Source organism: Callithrix jacchus, chromosome 3 (genome assembly GCF_049354715.1).
Source record: "Callithrix jacchus isolate 240 chromosome 3, calJac240_pri, whole genome shotgun sequence".
NCBI lineage: Eukaryota > Metazoa > Chordata > Mammalia > Primates > Cebidae > Callithrix > Callithrix jacchus.
In genome coordinates, this window is record NC_133504.1 from 140,163,033 (window position 1) to 140,184,875 (window position 21,843).

Sequence of the window (21,843 nt, forward strand, 5' to 3'; positions counted from 1 at the left end):
TGTACTACATTCTGTATTTACCCATATAGTTAACTCTTTTTGTGCCCTTCTTTATTTGGATTTGAGTTACTGTCAAATGTCTTTTTTTTTTTTTGAGACACAATCTCACTCTGTCACCCAGGCTGGAATGCAGTAACACAGTCACTGCAGCTTCAACTTTCCAGGCTCAAGCAATCCTCCTGCCTCAGCCTCCCAAGTAGCTGGAACCACAGGCATTCACCACTATACCCACTCAATTTTTATTTTTAGTAGAGATGAGATCTTACTATATTGCCCAGGCTAACCATCCTTTCATTTTAACCTGAAGGACTCTATTATTTCTCATAAAGCAGGTCTCCTGGCAATGAATTCCCTCAATTTTTGCTTATCCAGGAAGATCTTAATTTCTTTTTCAGTTTTGAAGGACAATTTTGCTAAATAGAGTGTTCTTAGCTTACAGTCTTTTTCTTTTAATGCTTTATTTAATTAATTTATTTATGTTGAGACAGAGTCTCACTCTGTGGCTCAGGCTGGAGTGCAGTGGCACAATCTCTGCTCACTGCAACCTCCACCTCCTGGGTTCAAGCGATTCTTGTGCCTCGGCCTCCTGAGTAGCTGGGATTACAGGTGTGAGCCACCACGCCTGGCTAATTTTTGTAGTGACGGGGTTTCACCATGTTGGCCAGGCTGGTCTCAAACTCCTGACCTCAGAAGATTCACCCATCTTGGCCTCCCAAAGCGCTGGGATTATAGGTGTGAGCCACCACACCTGGCCAATCCTTCAGTACTTTAAATATGGCATACCACTGCCTTCTGGTTTTCATGGTTTCTGATAAGAAATCACTTTTTAACGTTATCGCAAATCATTTGTATACAATGAGTTGTTTTTCTCTTGCTGCTTTCAAGATTTTCTCTTTGTCTTTGGCTCATATCTGTCATCTATTGGACAGCCCTGCGGGTCTTCCCCAAGCACTTGCTTTTTCCCTTCATACAATTCTAACAAGCTTGGTTATCTGTCTCCAATTCTCAGAAGATTTAAAAAGTGGTTGGTTAAAGACTATTCCCTTGACAAAAAGAGAAATGACACAAAAAAACTATGAGAAGCAAGTATCTCATAATTTGAAAGCACAGAAGTCAGACCACTTAGCCTAAGGAAAATCTTGGCTTTATACTTAAACAGCTCCTGAGAGGTTTCCTGTATTAAAGTATTATAAAATAGTTGCTATTCATAATAAAGAGCTTAAGCCCATGAACAATGGTTACATGTATGTTCAGCAGCAGAAAAGTCTACTTAGAAAAGCAGGGAAACATAAACTTAAAAAAATAAAAAATGTTTTAACACTGAAGGGCATTTTATTTACATGCAACATCAAACTGAGGTATCTCAAGAAGTGGTGATAAAGTATTCCTTTGTTTATAACTATAGATACATTACCAAATGTACATGTATACATAACTACCAAATGTTATGTATTTGGTACAGCAGATTTTATTGAATGAATTGATAACTAAGTAATTGAGGAGACTCTGTGGGAAGAATTGGGCCTTCTTTCACAGGATTCTATGATGGAAAAGATTCAAGTTGTCCAGTTCAATATTTCTCTGAATATAGGAATCTTTTCTAAAATCCCTGTAAAGTCATAATTCCAGCCTGGGCTTGAACATTTTCAGGAATTAGGGTGGCATGCTGGCTCACTTTCTGTTACTGGACAGTTTCCATTACCCGATAGCTAGCCAGAAAGGTTTTCCTACCCTTAGCTGACATCTGCTGCCGTCCATGTTCTACTTCTAGTTCTAGGATTAACAGAAAGTAATTTTACTTTCACCTCTTCTTCCTCTTCCAGATGGCAACACTTTAAATATTTTAACACACCTGTCACCACTTTCTTTTCTCTTTTTCAAACTAAACATGTGAATTCTCTTAACTATTTTCACATAGCATAATTTCCAGATGCCCAATGTCTCATTTCCCACCTTGTGAATAGTCTCAAGTTTATTCTCATTTTCTTAAGCACTATCCCTCTCCATAACTGTACACTGTATATATTCCACGAATGCAACCTAACATTGAATTAGCTTTTCCAGCAACCACATCACAATCTTAGCTCCCATGGAAAATGTACCACCTAGTGGTCTTACAAAGACAAGGAGAAATTCAGCCTTCAAAACAAAAGGAAGAAAAAGTATCCTCAAAAATCACAGAGATATAGGAAAACAAATTCCACAACTTGCACAAACCTGTGGTGTTTTAGTAGCGTATTTCCTTTTAACTGGCTAACAATGGTAAGGTTTAGTATAAATTTTAGTTTCACCACAATTTGAGTCAAATGTAATTACTGAGGATGATCTTCTGATTACCTATAATTGCTGCATATATTTGATTTTTCACCTGATGCTTTGGAACAAGAGTGGACTTTTAGCTCATGAAACTGCACACACTAAAATTAGAACAATACTGAGACATGTGGCCAAATTGGATTAGGATTACAGAGATTCTCAAGATACTCTACCTATTTAGTAGACACTGTCTTTTGAATCCCCTGGGCTGCGCCAGCCTCTGGAGCCTTTTGGAGGGTTGTCTAAACAACGCAGGAGGATTCATCTCCCAAATTACAGACTCTCTTCCACAGCTGTAGTAATATTGAGGCCTGCAAGTTACAGAAGAGAAAAGAAAAAAGTAACACAAGCATGATTTCAAATTACCATGGAATTTTGCAACACTGATCCCCAGGCCTAGGGGAGCAGGTAGGAGAGAGTTTATTATTGTTGAGCTATTTTTCACATGAGGAGAAATTAATTGCTTTAGAAATGGTTACAGCCATCAATTGGCTTCTATTATACTCAAAACAGATAATTTTCTGAAACAAATATCTTCTTTTTTTTTTACAACCGAGACAGGGCCATACTCTGTCACCCAGTCTAGAGTGCAGTGGCATGATCATGGCTCACTGCAGCCTCGACCTCCTAGGCTCATGATCCTCCTACCTCAGCCTCCCAAGTAGCTGGGATCACAGGCATGTGCCACTATGCCCAGCAAATTTTTTAATTTTTTGTAGAGATGAGGTTTCACTGTGTTCCCCAGGCTGGTTTTGAACTCCTGGGCTCAAGCAATACTCCTGTCTCAGCCTCCCATGGTACTAGAATTAAAGGCATGAGCCACCATGCCCAGCAATTACATTTTCCAAACACAAAAAGATATACTGATGAAGAGAAATTTTGCTTTTAAAATTGGCTTTTAAAACCAAATACTTCCTTTAGCATCTATATAAATAAAAATTTTTACTGGATTTCTACTTTATGGGATGAATTACATTGATACTTTATGTTAGAGAACTGAGTTTTAGGAATACATTCTACCTGATCATGTGCATAGATCAACCCCCATTATTGAGGGTTGTTAACTATAATTTTTTAGGATAAGTAATAATATTGTTCTTCTTTAATTTATTTATTATTATGATTATTATTTGTTTGTTTTTTGAGACGGAGTCCCGCTCTGTCACCCAGGATGGAGTGCAGTGGCGCAATCTCTGCTCACTCCAACCTTTGCCTCCCCAGTTCAAGCAATTCTCCTACCTCAACCTACCATGTAGCTAGGATTATAGGCATGCACCATGACTCCCAGGTATGTTTTTGTATTTTTAGAATAGACGAGGTTTTGCCATGTTGGCCAGACTGGTCTAGAACTCCTGACTTTCAGGTGATCCACCCACCTCAGCCTCCCAAAGTACTGGGATTACAGACGTAAGCCACCATGCCTGGCCTCAAATATTATTTTAATCTAGGGCACACTGCATTTTTCTCATCGTAAAAGAGACAAATATTCAATATAGAAAACTTGTAAAATAAAGAAGTTCAAGAGAGAGAAACAAAAAGCATATATTAGTCCACCATTCAGAGATAATAATGGATAATGTCTTGGAATAATTTGAGTCTTTTTCCCCTCTATTTACACACAAAAATACTTACCGAGCACCAAGGACTGAGTTAAGCATTAGGAGATAGTGGAGAATAAGATAATCACTGCTTTCTTGCAGGTTGTTCTCTAGGTCAAGGGGAGAATACCAAATGTAAAGTACAGCCAAGCACTGTGTAATGACCTTTCAGTCAACAGTGAACCACCTGTAGGACCAGTACACTGGATTGTGCTGGAGCTGAAAATTCCTGTTGCCTTGTGATGCTGTAGCCATCATAACACGATAGCACAATGCATTACTCGGGTTTATGGTGATGCTGCTATAAACAAACCTACCAGCACATACAATTATGTACAGTACATACTCTTTTTTTACTTCCCTGTAAAATCCAGTTTTCAACAGTACATAATACTTGGTGATAATAACTATGTTACTGGTTTCTGTATTTACTATATGTTATGAGTTTCTGTATTTTTATTGTTATTTCAGAGTATAATCTTTCTACTTATAAAAAAGTTAGCTGTATAACAGCCTCAGACAGGTATTTCAGGTACCTCAGGAGGTATTTCAGAAAAAGGCATTTTATCATAGATGACAGCTCCTAAAGACTTCCAGTGAGACAAAATGTGGAGGTGGAAGATAGTGATATTAATGACCCTGACCCTCTGTAGGCCTAGGCTAATGTTTGTGCCTTCTTAAGGTCTTGCTCTGCCACGCAGGCTGGAGAGCAGTATGATCATAGCTCACTACAGCCTCAAACTCCTGGGATCAAGCAATCCTCCACTCTCAGCCTCCTGAGTAGCTAGGACTACAAGCATGTGCCACTATGCCCAGATAACTTTCTTTATTTTTTGTAGAGATGGGGGTCTTACTGTGTTGCCCAGGTTGGTCTTGAACTGTTGGCCTCAAATTGGCCTCCCATTTTGGCCTCTCAAACCATTGAGGTTACTGGTGTTAGCCACATGTCCAGGTGGGCGGATTGCTTGAGCCAAGGAGTTTGAGACCAGCCTGGGCAACATGGCAAAGCCCTGTCTCTACCAAAAAAAAAAAGACAAAAATTAGCCAGGTGGGGTGGCTCACACCTGTAGTCCCAGCTACTCGGGAGGCTAAGGTGGGAGGATCACTTTAGTCCAGGAGGCTGAGGTTGCAGTTGGCTGAGTATGACTGCACTCCAGTAAGGGCAACGAAGCAAGACTTTCTCTGAAAAAAAAAAAAAAGTTTTAAGAGTTTAAAAAACTCAAAAATAGGGGAAAAAAAGCTTATGTTATAAGGATATATATCAAGCAGAGTCCTGTGGATTAAATAATAATAGGGATATAAAGAAAAAATATTTTTGGACAGCTGCATAATGTATTTGTGTTTTAAGCTAAGTGTTAATATAAAAGAGTCAGAAAGGTTTTTTTTAAGTTAATAAGCTTATAAAGTCAAGTCCAGGTGGCTCACACCTGTAATCCCAGCACCTTGGGAGCCCAGGGTGGGTGAATCATCTGAGCTCAGGAGTTTGAGACCAGCTTGGCCAACATGGTGAAACCCCAACTCTACTAAAGATAGAAAAATTCACCAGGCATGGTGGTGCATGCCTATAGTCCCAGCTACTTGAGGGGCTGAGACAGGAGAATCGCTTGAACCGGGGAAGCAGAGGTGGCAGTTAGCCAAGATTACACCATTGCACTCCAGGCTGGGTGACAGAGGAAAAAAATTTAAAAAAGCTTATGAAGTAAAAAAGTTATTGTGAGTGAAAGTTAATATATTAGTAAAAAATAATGTCTCATAAACAGTGTAACTTCAGTGTAACAGTGCTGGTCTCCACTGTTTCTGAAGTCTACAGTAGTGTGGAGTCATGTCCTAGGCCGTCACATTCCCTCACCACTCAAACTCACTGATTCATCCAGAACAACTTCCCCGCCTGCAAGCTCCAGTCTTAGCAAATGCCCTATTCAGGTGTCCCATTTCTTATCTTTTATACCATAGTTTTCCATGCCTTTTCTACATTTAGATACACAAATACTTCCATGCCTTTTCTACATTTAGACACACAAATACTTACCATTGTGTGATAATTGCCTACAGTATTCTGCCTCATGCTGCAGGTTTGTAGCCCAAGCGCACCAGGTGATACCATATAGCCCAGGTGTGTAGTAGGCTACACACCTACTACATACAACAACTAAATCACCTACGGATGCATTTCTCAGAACATATCCCTGTCATTAAGCAACACGTGACCGTAAATAGCTGTGGTGAGTACTATGAAGGCATCAACTATTCAGCAGAAATAGAGGCTTCTTGGGTGGTTTATGAGAACATGGAAAGTTATGCTGAAGAAAATAGTCAGGGAAGGTCTCCGTGAAAAGCTGAGACCTAAGCTGAAATTTAAAGGATCAAAATGTCTTCGTGACTTAAAAACGGGGAAAGCAATCTAGGCAGAGGAGAAAATGCAAAAAAGGCCTTCAGATGGGAAATATCTTGGTGTGTTTAAGGGATAAACATTTTTAAATAAAAGTAGGATCACACTATATATACAGCTTTATGTTCAAATTTTTTATTTAGTATTACAGCATAAATCCTTGTGTCATGAAATACAAATGATAATATATTTAAAGTAAATACTTCACTAAATTAAAACACTTAGAAGAGACTTCCACTTCCAGACATGATAGAATAATAGGGATCGGATTTATCCCTAGAAGAAAGACATCTCTAGTAACTGATTTATTTTTTTTAGACAGGGTCTCACTCTGTCACCCAGGCTAGAGTCCAGTGATGCAATCATGGCCTTGACCTCCCAGGCTCAGGTGATCTTCCCACCTTAGCCTCCCGAGTACCTGAGACCACAGATGCTCACCACCATACCCAGCTAATTGTTTGTATTTTTCGTAGAGATGAGGTTTCACCAAGTTGGCCAGGCTGGTCTCAAACTCCTAATCTCAAATGATCCACCCACGTGGGCCTCCTAAAGTGCCGGGGTTTAGAGGCATGAGCCACCATGCCCAGCCACCAGTCTCATTTTTTTAAAAAAAACTTAAAAGCAAATCTCAAAAATGAACAAAGGATTTGGATGAAGATTTCGCCAAAGAAGGTATTCAAGTGCCAATAAACAAATTAAAAAATGTTCAACATCAAAAATCATTAAGGAAATGCAAATCAAAATCATAATGAATACTACTTCACACATAGTAGGATAGCTGTATCAAAAAGATAATAAGTGTTGGTAAAGATGTGGAGATATTGAAACTCTCATTACTGGTGGGATTATAAAATGATACAGTCACTTTGGAAAACAGTCTGCAGTTCATCAAAAAGTGAAATATAGGGTTATCATGTGAAACAGCAATTCAACTCCTGCTATATTTAAGAGAAATGAAAACATATATTCACACAAAAGCTCAAACACAATGATCATAGCAGCATTACTTTTGCCAAAATGTAAAAAGAGGCCAATGTCTAACAACTGATGAATCGATAAATAAAATGTTGCAAAGCCATACAATTAAATATTACTTAGTCATAAAAACAAATGTACTGGTACGTGCTACAACACAGATGAATCTTGAAAATATTGTGCTAAGTGAAAGAAGACAGTCACAAAGAACAACATATTGTAAGATTCCATGTATATGAAATTCCAAGAATAGGTAAATTTATAGGAACAGGAAATAGATCAGTGGTTGCTTAAGGCATGGAGGTGAAGTTGAAGGAGAATAAGAATTGACTGCTAATGAGCTTAATATTTCTTTTAGGGAAGACAAAATGTTCTAAAATTAGATTTTGGTGACAATTACACAGTCCTATGGCTATACTATCAAACTCTGATTTATACACTTTAATTTTTAATTTTTTCAATACAGAGATGGGGTCTCACGATGTTGCCCAGGCTGGTCTTAGCTTCTGAGCACAGGCAGTCCTTCCACTCAGCCTCCCAAAGTATATAGGCATAAGCCACTATACTTTTATACTAAATTAAATACTTTAAATTAGCGAATTACATGGTAAGTGAATTAATCGAAATAAAACTTTAAAAAAAAAACTTCAGAAGATCAAACTGCTTAGAAATAAGGTAACTACATCCCAGAACAACGCTCCAGAATGTTTATAGGAATACAAAAACATCTAGGAGCCAGTAAGGTAAAATTCATAATATCTGGTACCCAATCAAAAACTACCAAGTATGCAAAGAAACAGTAAATTATGACCCATAATGAGAAAAGTTAATCATTAGAAACAGACCCAGAAATGATATATTATAAAATTAGTAGACAAGAACATTAAAACAGCTATTGTAACTGCACTGCATATTTTCAAGAAGGCAAAAAAAGATTGAGCAGGTTAGGTAGAGGTGAAATATAGAAATACCCAAATGAACCTCTAGAGATTAAAAACTACAATGAATAAGATGAAAAATACTCTAGGTAAACAAATATTACACTGTAGATGAAAAGATTAGTGAAGACATAGAGAGAAATAAAACATGGGGGAGGGGAACAGAGTTAATGTGCTGTGGGAAAACTTGAGGCAGTCTAATACATCTGACTAGAGCCCACAAAGGAGGAGGAGCAGAAAAACATCTGAAATAATAATAACTGAGAGTTTTCTAAATTAGATGAAAAGTCTGGGGAATACATTTTAAAAGAGATAAGATCAAGGATTTTGCCAGAAAGAAACCACATATAAACATGCATACACACACACACACACACACACACACACACACAAAAGAATACTTTTTTTTTTAAGGACAAAAGATACGTATATGCATAATTTTATTTATTTTTTCTGGAAGAAATCATAAGAAAATTTAGGATACTTTTAGGAAGAGAGATTAGGGATATGGAAAATTCAGCTTTTTTCTCCTCCTTGATCCCTCCCAAGTAAATATAATCTCTTCTTTATTGAACTCCAAAGACTTCTTAGGTATTACTTTAATTTACCTTGTATATCTCCATAATAGATGATAAACTCCTTAAAAGCAATAATTGTGTCTTGCCTGCCTTTGCCCCTGTACTATAATTTGGATATGTTTGTTTGTCTTCACAAAAACTCATGTTGAAATTTGATTCCTGGGCTGGGCGAGGTGGCTCATGCCTGCAATCCCAGCACTTTGGGAGGCCAAGGTGGGCAGATCACCTGAGGTCAAGAGTTCGAGACTAGCCTGGCCAACATGATGAAACCCCATTTCTACTAAAAATACAAAAAGAGGCTGGCCATGGTGGCAGGCATCTGTAATCCCAGCTACTCGGGAGGCTGAGGCAGGAGAATCACTTGAGCCTGGGAGGCAGAGATTGCAGTGAGCCAAGATGGTGCCACTGCAGTCCAGCCTAGGCAAAAAGAGCAAGACTCCGTCTCAAAAAAAAAAAAAGAAAAAGAAAAGGAAATTTGATTCCCAGTGTGGTGATGTTAGGAAATAAGGCATAGTGGGAGGTGTTTGGGTCGTGGGGACAGATCCCTCATGAATGGCTTAATGTCATTCTCGGTAGTGGTGAGTTCTCACTCTCTTGAGACCGGATTAGTTCTAACAGAAATGTGCCCATGAGAGTGGGTTTTTACAAAGCCAGGATGCCCCTTGGTTTTCCCTCTTCGCACATGCTTGCTTTCCTTTGACTTTCTTCTTCATGTTATGAAGCAGCACGAAAAGCCCTCACCAGAGGCTGAGCAGATCCTAGCACCATGCTTCTTATACTTCTCAGTTTATAGAACCATGAGTTAAATAAACCTCTTCTCTTTGTAAATTACTCAGCCTCAGGTATTCTGTTGTGGCAAAGTATTTGCTGAATTAAATGTAATAGTAACATGCCACCAAAAATAATGATAAAATGTCACCAAACATGCAAAGATCATTTCTATATTTTCTAGAAAGAAGATGAAATTAATCATGTACAACTGGCATTCTTGTGTTCGAAAAAGTTATCTCCATTAAGAAATTTTTAAAAATTATTGAATTCATCTTGAATAAACTTTTATAAGCAAACAAATATACCAATGATTGTAACCTGTAAATATCATTCTGAAGCAAATATCCACTTTGATATTAGATTAAAAAGCAGTTCTGGGGCCGGGCACGGTGGTTCAAGCCTGTAATCCCAGCACTTTGGGAGGCCGAGGCAGGTGGATCACGAGGTCAAGAGATCGAGACCGTCTTGGTCAACATGGTGAAATCCCGTCTCTACTAAAAATACAAAAAATTAGCTGGCATGCTGGCGCATGCCTGTAATCCCAGCTACTCAGGAGGCTGAGGCAGGAGAATTGCCTGAACCCAGGAGGTGGAGGTTGCAGTGAGCCAAGATCGTGCCATTGCACTCCAGCCTGGGTAACGAGCGAAATTCTGTCTCAAAATAATAATAATAATAATAAAAAGCAGTTCTGGCCTGGCACAGTGGCTCATGTGTATAATCCCAGCACTTTGGGAGGCCCAGGTAGTGGCTCACTTGAGGCCATGAATTTGAGACCAGACCCCATCTCTACTAAAAATACAAAAAGTAGCCAGACCTGATGGCACACATCTGTAATCTCAGCTACTGGGGAGGCTGAGGCAAGAGAATTGCTTGAACCCAGGAGGTGGAGGTTGCAGTAAGCCGAGATCAGGCCACTGCACTCCAGCCTAGGCAACAGAGCAAGACTCTGTCTCCAAAAAAATAAAAAGTAGTTCAGTTTCGAACATGCTGGCCAGGTACATTGGCTCATACCTGTAATCCCAGCACTTCGGAAGGCTGAGGCAGGAGGACTGCTTAAGGCCGTGAATTTGAGACCAGCCTGGGCAATATAGAAAGACATCATCTCAATTTTTTTAAAGAATGATACAAACATGTTGAGTTGGAGACTCCTGTAGCACCTTCCCACAGGGGACATCAACAATTCTGAGAAAAGGAGAGAGGTTTAGGCTGGGGTTAGGAGTTGGAGGTCACCACCATAAGAATGGAAGCAAATTCCTTATGAGAGGACACCTCCACGTTTGGGAAGAATTTAGAGCAGGAAGAGAAAGAAGCCAGGGACAGGACATTGGGCAACAGTGGCAGAGAAAGAGAAACCACCTCACACAGGATATTGAGAGGGCAAGGTGAAGATAGGAGGGAAGCCAGGACGGAGAGTATCACTGAAGCAAGGTGAGAACTTAGAGAAGGGAGTGTCCTCGGCAGGAGTTAGAAAGGGTGATTTCAGATATCCCTTGAACTTCTACAGTGTCTTTAATTCTAAAATTTGAGATCCTAACTTGAAAAAATATGGCTTCTGTAGAATTCTTCAACAATATCTTGAAGAGACGTCTTCCTCACTCCGGAAGTATCCTTGTATAACCCCTTCACTTTATTTTTTAAAAAATCTTCATAAACCAAAGCATTTTAAGATATTTCAAGCCTGCAATAAATATTAGATTTTGCTCTGGAAAGGCTAACCTGTAGCATCAGATTGGAAACAGATATAGAATCCCTAATTCTCAATACATTTTGACTGCACGTTGAACAATTTATGGTTTTTAGGTAAAAGTTCTATGTCTACTTTCCCTAGGAACTCCTGATAATGGCCAGATGTGGTGGCTTATGTCTGTAATACCAGCACTTTGGGAGGTCAAGGCAGGTGGATCACAAGGACAGGAGTTCAAGACCAGTCTAGCCAACAAAGTGAAACCATGTCTCTACTAAAAATACAAAAAATTAGGCAGGTGTGTTGGTGTGCACCTGTAATCCCAGCTACGCAGGAGGCTGTGGCAGGAGAATCACTTGAGCCTGGAAGGCAGAGGTTGCAGTGAGCCAAGATCATGCCATTGCACTCCAGGGCGGGTGACAGTGCAAGACTCTATCTCCAAAAGAAAAAAAAAACTCCTGATAAAGTAACATGATAACACACAGACACTAACCTGTTAGGTACATAGTGGCGGGAAACTTCCTTGGGCTGGGCAAGGTTCTCAAGTCTTTTGGTCAGCTGAATCTTCAAAGCGCCCTGGGAAACAGGGCAAATAGGATCTTGATTTCCCCAAAACAGTTTTCTGTTAAAAAGCATAAAAACAAAATGGTAAACAATTCATTGCTAATGAAAATCTTTTAAAAAATGATTCTTTTTCTGGTGTTTTGTTTTGTTTTGTTTTTTGACAGAGTCTCGCTCTGCAGCCCAGGCTGGAGTGGAGTGATGTGTGATTGGCTCAATGCAACCTCTGCCTCCTAGGTTCAAGTGATTCTCCTGCCTCAGCTTCCTGAGTAGCTGGGATTACAGGCATGTGCTACCACACCTGGCTAATTTTTGTATTTTTAATAGAGACAGGGTTTTACCATGTTGACTAGGCTGGTCTCGAACTCATGACCTCAAGTGACCTGCCTGCCTCGGCCTGTACTGGGATTACAGGCTTGAGCTACCGCGCCTGGCCAGAAATGACTATTGATGGCTTTTATACTGACTTTACTTCATTTCAAGAACTATATCACAGAGTCTTACGATTTCCAAGCATCTGAAATGGATATAATATTTACAAAGTTAAAATATTACATTTAAAACACACAAAAAGAAAAAAAAATTACTGTTTAATCTATTGTCTTAAAATGTGGCAACCAAAAACGAACTAACTAGAGATAGTTCTGTTTCTGCCATCAAGTAAACCCTGTGATTTATACTCAGGTCGTCATAAAATGAGCATTCTATCTACACTATCCACCTATTTTGGGTGAAGCCCTGTACCACGTGATCAGAAAATAAAGTAGTAACAGAATAGTATTAATAGCTGCTATTGGTAGAATCCTTACCCTTTGCCAGGCATTGTGCTCAGTACTTTACAGATATCAGTTCATTTAGTCCCAACAGCCCTGTGAAATAGGTAGGATTACTGAGCATAGGATGAACAGAAAAGAAGAAATGAGTAAGGGATTAACCTGAAAAGACTTCATGGAAGAAAGCAAAAAGCACAGGTTGCCAGAAATGAGGCACATTCCATGTTGTAATAACAATGGGAAATGGAAATGATCAAAGGCTAAAATCACATGATTATCTCAATAGATGCAGAGAAGGCCTTCAACAAAATTCAACAGCCCTTTATGCTAAAAGCTCTCAATAAACTAGGTATTGATGGATCATATCTCAAAATAATAAGAGCTATTTATGGCAAACCCACAGCCAATATCATATTGAATGGGCAAAAACTGGAAGCATTCTACCTTACTTCTAAAGACAGAAACCTAGAAATCATGTTTACTCCTCCCTCAGACTTTTATAATTCATTTGTCACTAGGTTCTGTTCATCTGTGTCTTGACTCTAACCTTTCTCTCAACACTTAAGGCCACTGTTTTAGGATAGGCTATCATTATTTCTCTTCTGCATTATTTTAATAGCCCCAAATTATCTTCTTGCCTCTGGTTTCCCATGCTATTAAAGGAACTGCGCCTTTCTAAAATAGACAGGGTGATATAATGGAAAGCAACAGGCTTTGTGGTCAATGGATATAGATTCAAATCCAAGTTGAACTGGGGTAAGTTACTTAACTTTTCTAAACTTTACTCCCTAATCAAATAATGCCTCCAATTTTTCTATTGGTTTCAAGTCAGGTTGGGGAGTGTTGCAAGATTTTAACAGTTCTAGTAATATCCATTAACATATCTCTTATCAGTGTGTATCCCTACTCAATATATATGTGCGTGTTCCTATCCATGAATAAGAGAGAATTTAATGCATAGTGTATTTTTAGTTTTAAGCCTCTTAAAACTTAGTCTTTAGAGTATAGCAAAATTGCAAGTTACAGCATTAACATACAAAAGTCTACTGATTTTTTATATGCCAACAAAGAATAGGAATTTGAAAAAAAAACCACAATGCTATTTACATTAGCATTGCAAAAATTAAATATATAAGTATAATTCTAACAACATATGTAAAAGATCCATATGAGGAAAACTACAAAACTCTGTTGAAAGAATCAAAGAAGATTTATATAAATGGAGAGGTATTCAATAGTCATGGATAGGAAATCTCAATATTAAGATATCAATTATTCCCAGTTGGTTTATATATTCAATGCAATCCCAGTAAAAATCCCAGCAAGTTGCTTCATAGATATTGGCAAACTGATTATATGGTTTATATAGAAAGACACAAGACTCAGAATAATCAACATAATATTGAAAAAGAACAAAGTCAGAGAACTAATACTATCTTACTTCAAGACTTATAAAGCTATAGTAATCAAGGCAGCATGGTATTGGTGAAAGAAGAGACAGATGAGTGGGATAAAATACAGATCCTATAAGTAGATTCACACAAATATAGCCAATGGATTGAAGACAATACAATCATGAAATCATAGTCTCAGCTGGGTGAGGTGGAGCACTTTGGGAGGCTGAGGAAGGCAGACCATCTGAGATCAGGAATTCAAGATCAGCCTGACCAACATGGAGAAACATCATCTCTACTAAAAATATGAAATTATCTGGGTGTGCTGGCACATGCCTATAATCCCAGCTACTCAGGAGGCTGAGGCAGGAGACCCTAGGAGACAGAGGTTGTAGTGAGCTGAAATCACGCCATTGTTCTCCAGCCTAGGCAACAAGAGCAAGGCTCCATCTAAAGAAAAAGAAATGATACTCTTTTCAACAAATGGTGCTGGAACAACTGGACGTCTACATGCAAAAATAAATAAATAATCTAGACACAGACCTTGCACCTTTTATAAACATTAACTCAAAATGTGTCTGGGTGTAAATATAAAATACAAAAATATAAAACTTTTCGGAGTTTTATGGAAAAACACAAAGGAGAAAATTCAGGTGACTTTGGGTTTGACAATGAGTTTTTAGATACAACACCAAAAACATGATTCACAAAAGAAAAAATCAGTAAGCTGAACTTCCGAAAAATCAAAATTTTTATTCTGTGAAACACACTGCTAAGAGAATAAAAAGCTAAACCACAGACTGAGAGACGATATTTGCAAAACAAATATCTGATAAAAAATTGGTATCCAAAATATACAAAGAACACTTAAAATTCAACAATAACAAATAGCCCAACTAAAAAAACGGGCAAAAGATCTGAACAAACACCTTGCCAAAGAAGATATACAATTAAGTAAATATGCTCAACATTAGTTTATTAGAGAATTGCAAATTAAAACAATGAGATACCATGACACACCTATTAGAATGGCTAAAATCCTAAACACTGACAACACCAAATGCTGACAAAGTTGTGGAGCAACAGGAACTCTCATTCACTACTTGTGAAAATGCAAAATGGTAGAGTCATCTTGGAAGAGCTTAGCAGTTTCTTACAAAGTTAAATATACTCTTACCATATTATCCAGCAATGTACCCAAACTAGCCAAAAACTTATGTGTACCAAAAAACCTGCATGTGAATGTTTATAGCAGCTTTATTCATAATTGCCCAATATTGGAAGCAATCATGATATCATTAAAAAGGTGAATGAATAACCTGTGATATATCTATACAATGAAATAGTACCCACATCAATAGACTATAATATTTTATTTATTTATTTATTTGTTTTTTGAGATGGGGTTTCACCATGTTGGCCAGGCTGGTCTCGAACTCCTAACCTGAAGTGATCTGCCCACCTCAGCCTCCCAAAGTGCTGGGATTACAGGTGTGAGCCACTGCACCCCACCAGAATATAATCTTAAAAAGAAATTAGCTATCAAGCCACAAAAAGACATGGTGGAACCTTAAATGCATATTACTAAGTAAAAGAAGCCAATCTGAAAGATTACATACTATATAGTTCCAACTATATGACTTTCTAGAGAAGACAAAACCATAGAGACAGTGAATAGATCAGTAGTGGCCAAGGATTTGGAGAGGGAGGAAAGAGGAAAAGAAATTAATAGTTGGAACACAGGTAATTTTTAGGGCCATGAAACTATCCTGATACTATAATGGTGGATACATTGTGCATTTGTCAAACCTATAAAGCTGCACAACACAAAAAGTGAATCTTAATGTACTTTAATCAATAATAATGTATCAATATTGGCTCATCAGTTTCAACAATTATACCACAATAATCCAAGATGTTAGTAGTAGGAAAAACTAGGGGAAGGGGTGGTAAATACGGGAACTCTGTAGTTTCTGCTTAATTTTTCTGTAAACCAAAACTGCTCTAAAAATTAAAGTACACTAATTTTGTTTAAAAAGCAATAGGACAGGCATGGTGGCTCACACCTGCAATTCCAACATTTTGGGAGTCCAAGACGAGAGGATCACTTGAGCATAGGAGCTTGAGGTCAGCCTGGGAAACATAGGGAGACCCCTATGTTTAAAAAATTAAAAATTAGCTGGGCACAGTGGCTCACATATGTGGTCCCAGATACTCAGGAGGCTGAGGTGGGAAAATCACTTGAGCCTGGGAGGTCAAGGCTACGGTAAGCCATGATTGCACCACTGCACCCCAGCCTGAACAGAGTAAGACACTGCCTTAAAAAAAAAAAAAAAAAATGCAATAGGAGATTCAAAAACATATTCAGGCTTGACTCTGGAGCCAAAGAAGAAAAAGGGGAGTCCCTTGGCCAAGCATGAAAGGACTGAAGGTCCAGCTTGCTGGAGACCCAGAGGACAGGTATGCTCTAATAAGAGGCTTAGAGGTATCAGGATTAGTGATAGCAGCCTTAGAGATACAGGCAGCAAAGCTGGACTTGAAGAATGCACGAAAAGTTTGAAAGGAGTGTGGAGTCACACCCTTGGGCAGTGGTTCTCAAGCCTGTCTGCCTACAAAATCACCTGGGGAGATTTTAACTCCCAAAGTCTGTGCTGCACCCCATATCAATTAAATCAGGATTTCTGGGGAAAGCACTCAGATATCAGTCAGTATTAAAGTTCACCAGGTGATTCCAATGTACAGCCAAATTTAAGAGCCACTGACCAAGGGTTAGCCTTTTACATGGTGACTACAATGAGGTGACAATATTGGTTCAGAGGATCTAGTTAAGTGGAGGTGGATGGAAAATCTGGAATACGGGGTTAATAATAGATAGGTAAGAATAATACTTACCTACTTGAGGTAATGAACACAATCATCACAAACAAGAGAATATAATATTGCCTTACCTATCTGGAGTTCCCCATTGCTTTTTAGGCTTTGAAAGATTTTGGATTCTCTTCCTAGAAAAAAAACTAACAAATACCAGCTGATTAATTCAAAGAGAATGCTTAAGAACTATGGTTACATTAGATGACTCCAATTCAAACAAATCCCATTGAGAGAGAAAAAAAAAGAACTAAAACCAGTGCTATATTTGATGTGATTTGAAGAGTACTGAAAGGTTCAAATATCCAAAAATACTGTGGACCCAATATTCTCACTTCTAGAATTACTAATATAATACATAATAAAATTAAGAGAATAAATTAAGCAACCAAACAAAGAACATATTGTCTCCAGAAGACCCGAGGTAAAATGCACACTTGTTAACAGGAAAAACCTCAATCAGCATATTGTCATTTGTAGATGGCTTGGGGGCACTGGATTCTGAGCAGATTGTACAGACAAATTTCAGACAGAATGTCTGGCTTTGGAAAAACGATGAAATAGGCAAAATACACTTTTGATACCACTCAACTCGCTTTGTGCTTCACTCTGCTCCCTTGAACTTTCCCTGATTTTTTTCTTTTCTTTCTTTCTTTGTTTCTTTTTTCTTTTTCTTTTTCTTTTTTTGAGACAGAGTTTCACTCTTATTACCCAGGCTGGAGTGCAATGGCGTGATCTCGGCTCACCGCAACCTCTGCCTCCTGGGTTCAGGCAATTCTCCTGCCTCAGCCTCCTGAGTAGCTGGGATTACAGGCACGTGCCACCACGCCCAGCTAATTTTTTGTATTTTTAGTAGAGACGGGGTTTCACCATGTTGACCAGGATGGTCTCGATCTCTTGACCTCGTGATCCACCCGCCTCGGCCTCCCAAAGTGCTGGGATTACAGGCTTGAGCCACCATGCCCGGCCTCCTTTTCTTTTTTTTTTTTTTGAGACAAAGTCTTGCTCTGTCACCCAGGCTGGAGTACAAAGGCATGATGGAGTGATCTCAGCTCACTGCAACCACCAACTCCCAGATTCAAGTGATTCTCCTGCCTCAGCCTCCTGAGTAGCTGGGATTACAGGTGCCTACCATCACACCCTGCTAGTTTTTGTACTTTTAGTACAGACAAGGTTTCACCATGCTGGACCAGGCTGGTCTCGAACTCCTGGCCTCAGGTGATCTGCCCTCCTCACCCTCCCAAAGTGCTGGGATTACAGGCATGGGCCACCGCACCTGGCCCCCTGACTTTTCTTAATCCACTTGTAGCAGAGAGAGTTTGTGCCCTCCAAGTATACATGTGTTCCCCTATGTTTCCCAGCCTCCTTTGCAGTTGTTTGGAGTGACATAACTGTCATGTTTAACTTCAGCAAGAGTACTGAGCATCACATAAGAGCTAGTGTGCCTCTTCCACTTTTCTCTTTCCCTGTTGCAGTAACCTGGAAGCCACATATCCTAGATAGCAAAGCTACAAGGTAGAAGAAGGCCAATCAATTCACACTAGATTCTGGCAGGAAGGAGAAATAAACTTTTATTGTGTTAAGTCATTGAGAGCTCTGTATCCTGTTTGTTAATGCAGCATTGTCTATCCTATGCAGACTAATACACCACCTATGTTGTGGCGACTCATACTACAACTGTGTATGGCCTTGGTTGCAGCCTGAAGGGCCCAATAAATAACAACCCTTTTTGTCTACCACCTTTAGAAACCAACTGAAAGCTAGGCACAGGAGTCAGACAAACAGAATAAAAATACTATCTGTTATTGACAAAACCATATTGAAATGAGTAGTCTGAATCACTGACACCCCCGAATAGAACTTACATCCCAAAGCTGCAGGCCTCCTCCTGTAGGGGCTAAGCTTGCTATGTGATAGAAAGTAGATCACAAAGATCCTTGTACAGATTGAGGCACCATTTTAGAGAACACTCTAGACAGGCAGGCCCCAAAGCAAAAGGACCCAGAAGGGACCAATTCTTGCTCCCAAACCTATCAAACAACTGTCACTCCTACTCCATGGAAAGTCTAATTAAGGAGTGAGGCAAGAGGCCAGGAGAACTACTCAAAGAAATGCTTCAAGGTACACAATGAGGGAGGTGAGAAGGAAAAGCATCCCCCTAACACTTGCCTGAGCTCTTTAATAGGCTACGAACTCTTTTAGAATAAGCCCTAGTTCCGGTGTCAGGCAGGATTCAGTTACTGACATAGCACATACAAGGCATTATGTGAGGAAATGGCCTTCCTAATTAAGTGGTGATTGATGCACCATGGGAGGAGACATCAGGGGAGAGGGGGCTCAATATTCAGCAGCTCCCAAGGTTGCGCATTTGTTATTACCTCTCGGCCTTTTTTTTTTTTTTTTTTCTTTTTGGTTAGAGATAAGGTCTCACTATGTTACCCAGACTGGAGTGCAATGGCATGTTGACGAATCCCTGCAGCCTCGAACTCACCCCAACTCAGCCTCCTGAGTAGCTGGGACAATGGACACCATGCTGGGTTAATTAGGCACAGCATATTTGCATGAGAATGAACTTTTTGGCCAGGCGTGGTGGCTCAAGCCTGTAATCCCAGCACTTTGGGAGGCTGAGGCGGGTGGATCATGAGGTCAGGAGACCAAGACAAGCCTGGCCAAACTGGTGAGGCTACTAAAATACAAAAAATTAGCCAGGCCTGGTGGTGAACGACTGTAATCCCAGCTACTTGGGAGGCTGAGACAGGGGAATCACTTGAACCCAGGAGGTGGAGATTGCAGTGAGCAGAGATCTCACCACTGCACTTCACCCTGGTGACAGAGCAAGACTCCGTCTCAAAAAAGAAAAAGAACAGACTTTTTAAAGTATACAGAAGGATAGATAATGGAGATGGCACAATTTCCTCACATGATGACCCCAAATTAGCAGATCAAACAGAAACAAGAAGCAGTAAGAAATAACAATAACACAAAACTTTTTTGAAACCACACTCATCACAGCCTTTTTAAGCATAAAAACTTATGAGACACAAACTATCCAGCCACAGGAGAGCTTGCTCACTCAGCATATATTATTTATTTGAAGTACTGTGGTATTTTTAGTGGATATTTGGCAATACTCAGTAAATGTTCATTCTACCAGCTCTACTCCTCAGCCACCAGACAATCTTGGGAACGGGACATAATTTTGCTGAATTTCATTTTCTTTCAGTAAAATCTAGTTGCTATATCTGTCCTATCTACTTTTCAGAATTCTTGTAAGAAAACCGATTTTTTAACTGCAAATCATTACACAAAAATTCAATAGTGGTATTTACTGCCTGAAAAGGAAGCGGGGGAAAAATTAGAAAGCATGGTAAATACAGCCAGGTGTGGTGGTCAACGCCTATAATGCCAGCACTTTGGGAGGCTGAGTTAGAAGGATCACCTGAGGCCAGGAGTTTGGGACCAGCCTGGGCAACATAGTGGGTCCATGTCTGGACCCATCCCTACAATAAAATTTTTAAAATCAATTTTAAAAAATAAAATACAAAATAAGTCTAAATGATAACCATACATGTAAATGAGCTAAACAATAACAGTAAATATGAATGGTTTTGACCCACTTCTTTAAAAAGTGGATGAAAAAATTATTTTCTGGTATTATTTACTTTTCACCTCCATGAACCACTGATATGAACCCTTGGTATTTCTCCCTAATAATTTTGTAGGATGACTATCTTTTATCCAAAATGCTTGGGAATGTATTTGGAATTGGGGATATTTTCAGATTTTGAAATATCTGTATGTACATAAGGAGGTATCTTGGGGATGAGACCCAAGTCTAAACACAAAATTCATTTACGTTTTATGTACATCTAATACACATAGCCTGAAGGTCATTTTATATAATATTTTAAATAATTTTGTGTGTGAAACAAAGTTTGTGGTAAGTACTTATGTGTGAAATTTTCCACTTGTGGTGTTATGCCCATGCTCAAAGAGTTTCAGGTTTTGAAGCATTCTGGATTAGGGATGCTCAACCTGCCTTCTGTCTCCTCTTCTAACTGTGTCTTAGCCAAACAAAGGGTTAAGCATCGATTTTCAGATTAGGGATGCTCAACCTGCCTTCTGTCTCCTCTTCTAACTGTGTCTTAGCCAAACAAAGGGTTAAGCATCGATTTTCAGATTAGGGATGCTCAACCTGCCTTCTGTCTCCTCTTCTAACTGTGTCTTAGCCAAACAAAGGGTTAAGCATCGATTTTCAGATTAGGGATGCTCAACCTGCCTTCTGTCTCCTCTTCTAACTGTGTCTTAGCCAAACAAAGGGTTAAGCATCGATTTTCAGGAGGCATTTATTGATGTGCAGTATATGCACATCTACACACATGCCTTTTTCTTTCTTTTCATAAAGGGCACTTTCTTGAAGATTCATTAGCTACTGTACTTGAATTAGAGGCAAGGGGGATTGGGATACATTGACCTGGAGCTTCATAAAATCTATGATCTCAGATTGTCAGTGCAGAATCCCAAGTCCCTTAAAGGCTCAGATCTACTAAGTAACAAATCAAATACCTAAAAAACAAGTGAAAAACTGAGTAAACAGAAGTGTTCTTCTACATCTCAATCTTCTTTCCCAGTATTTAATAAGTCTAAATAATAATCAGACATATAAATGAGCTAGTCAATAACAATAAATATGAATGATTTTGACCCATTTCTCTAAAAAGTGGATAAAAATAAAATCTGGTATAATTTACTTTTCACCTATATGAACCCTTGGTATTTCTCCCTAATTATTCTATAGAATGAGTATCTCTTATACAAAATGCTTGGGACCAGAAGTGACTTTTTGGTAACTGTCTTCCTTCACCCCTCTTCCCAAAGGAACTGTGATTAGAAAAGGGACGTAAGGGCCAGGCACGGTGGCTCATGACTGTAATCCCAGTACTTTGGGAGGCTGAGGTGGGCAGATCACGAGGTCAGGAGTTCAAGACCAGCCTGACC

General features: G+C 39.2%; 1 protein-coding gene across 1 annotated transcript in view; it reads right to left on the reverse strand.

Annotated features, from left to right (window-relative positions):
* SPMAP2L (sperm microtubule associated protein 2 like) overlaps positions 1–21,843 on the reverse strand; it is a 76,706-nt gene that overhangs the window by 22,585 nt on the left and 32,278 nt on the right. Inside the window, exons 3-5 of the mRNA XM_002745809.7 lie at positions 16,926–16,991; positions 11,743–11,871; positions 2,490–2,627 (exon numbers count right to left, since the gene is read on the reverse strand). Of these exons, the coding sequence (XP_002745855.4) occupies positions 2,490–2,627; positions 11,743–11,871; positions 16,926–16,991 (333 nt within the window). The remainder of the gene's footprint in view (positions 1–2,489; positions 2,628–11,742; positions 11,872–16,925; positions 16,992–21,843) is intronic.